The sequence below is a fragment of the Contarinia nasturtii genome, unplaced genomic scaffold, assembly GCF_009176525.2.
Source record: "Contarinia nasturtii isolate CC-2019 unplaced genomic scaffold, AAFC_CNas_1.1 Cnas_scaffold_5999, whole genome shotgun sequence".
Taxonomy (NCBI): Eukaryota; Metazoa; Arthropoda; class Insecta; order Diptera; family Cecidomyiidae; genus Contarinia; species Contarinia nasturtii.
In genome coordinates, this window is record NW_022203263.1 from 1 (window position 1) to 1,921 (window position 1,921).

General features: G+C 35.9%; 1 protein-coding gene across 1 annotated transcript; it reads left to right on the plus strand.

Moving 5' to 3' along the window:
• Positions 1 to 5: 5 nt before the first annotated feature.
• LOC116351682 (hydroxysteroid dehydrogenase-like protein 1) lies at positions 6 to 1,869 on the plus strand (the record flags this gene model as incomplete). Its single annotated transcript, XM_031783815.1, has 5 exons — positions 6 to 96; positions 166 to 240; positions 586 to 806; positions 883 to 1,110; positions 1,516 to 1,869. Coding segments are annotated over 5 exons (759 nt in total), but the record flags the coding sequence as incomplete, so codon positions are not given.
• Between the last annotated feature and the right edge of the window lie 52 nt (positions 1,870 to 1,921).

Consider the following 1,921-nt stretch of genomic DNA (forward strand, 5'->3'; position numbering starts at 1 on the left):
ATTTACATATATGCGATAAATTTCGTAATTTTTATTTTTCTTGTTTTCATTGTTGTTTAGAGTCTTTGCATCCGGTACAAACGAAATACATTGTAGGTGAGTTGCGTCAAGTTTAAGTTTGAATGGAAAATAGAAATGTTAATATTTTTCATATTTATTCTGTAGCCGATTTTAGTAATGGTCGTGAGATTTACAATCGAATTAAATACGAAGTGAACTCACTTCCAGTTGGAATTTTAGGTGAGTATCTCTTTCCCGAGAATTTCTTTCACATTTCTTTGCATGCGTAAACATTCACTTTAGGAACAACATCATTTGTATCGCTTTTTGTGAGAAACTACTAGCAATCGATAAAACTATTTCTACAAATTTTACCGTTTTATTTACAACACGATTATTAAGAACTATCTGATATGGTCAAGGTGTTTGAACTTGTTTGACCGGTGCACAGTTGTACGACGTTTTGCACATAAATAAATTAATCTTTATCATTACTTACTTAGACATTGTGTGTAGTAACCTGTATTCTCTCTCGCTCTCTCTCTCCCTCTCTGTCCTTCATCTTCTTTTTGCATTGTCTTGCAGTAAACAATGTCGGTCAGATGTTCGAGCATCCTGAAGAGCTTGGCAGTGTGCCGGAGGAGGTGATATGGAGTCTGGTGCTTACAAATGTTGCTGCCGCCACAATGATGACGCGTTTGATTGTAAACGATATGAAACAACGACAAAAAGGTATCATTGTAAACGTATCATCGGGCACGGCTTTACAACCAGCACCTCTGGCATCGGTGTATGCTGCTAGCAAAGTGTGTAATTTTTTCCCCGCTTAAAACAAATAGATATGTGAATAGATGTGCATTAATTCTGGGCGCATTTTAACAGGTTTACATCAAAAGTTTTACAATGGCACTCCAATACGAATGTGGACCATATGGCGTTGATGTGCAACTTCTTTCGCCGTACTTCGTTCGAACAAAATTGAATAATTATTCAACAACCGTAATGAACGGAAATCTTTTCGTCCCCGATGTTGAATCGTACACACGTTCGGCCGTTTTTACATTAGGAAAAAGTTCGGAAACAACTGGATATTGGTCACATGCCATTCAGGTTGGTGCTTTTTTTTCATTCGATATACAATTTGATAACTATATTCGACAAAATCTTATTTTTGATTTCAAGCAAGCGTTCAGAAAGACATACATTTATGCGAGCAATTGAATGATGCTTGCATCATTTGATGCGCATCGCTAGTGCTTTCGTTGTGCGTTCGGAGCACTTCGTGCGCTGCCGAAGATCCGAATGTATGGCAACAGCACAATCGATGCGCATCAAATGATGCAAGCATCATTCAATCGCTCGCATAAATGTATGTCTTTCTGAACGCTTGATTTCAAGTTAAAGTTTTGGACTTGAATCGCTTTATTTCAGAAGTGAATTTACTTACCTTATCTTGAAAGATAACATATTCCCACACACTTACAATCTAATTACCATATTTAATTTGTGTTCTAGTTTGCCGTTTCAAAAATGCTGCCGGTGACAGCGCGCACTATTATAGGTATTTTACTAGCAAAACGCTTTCGGAATGAGTACCATGCACAACGGAGACAGCCGCCACAACAACAACAACAAAGACAACCAATGAATCGATTCTAAACTTTCACATTCACATGATATAAACTGAATTGTTTTATTGCTCATTACATTTGTTTATATATATCGAAAATAATTTAAAATTCGTGTACAAAGCACAAGAGATTTGTTTTTATATCCGAAATTCTCAGATTAGTTTTTTTTAAATATGAGTCAAAGTGTGAATCATATGTGTGAAAATTGAGTGCCGTCGTTGACATTTTTGATTCATGTTTGTTTCTGTATAGAGTTTATTGCTTGATCGAATAATGTTTTATATATATAA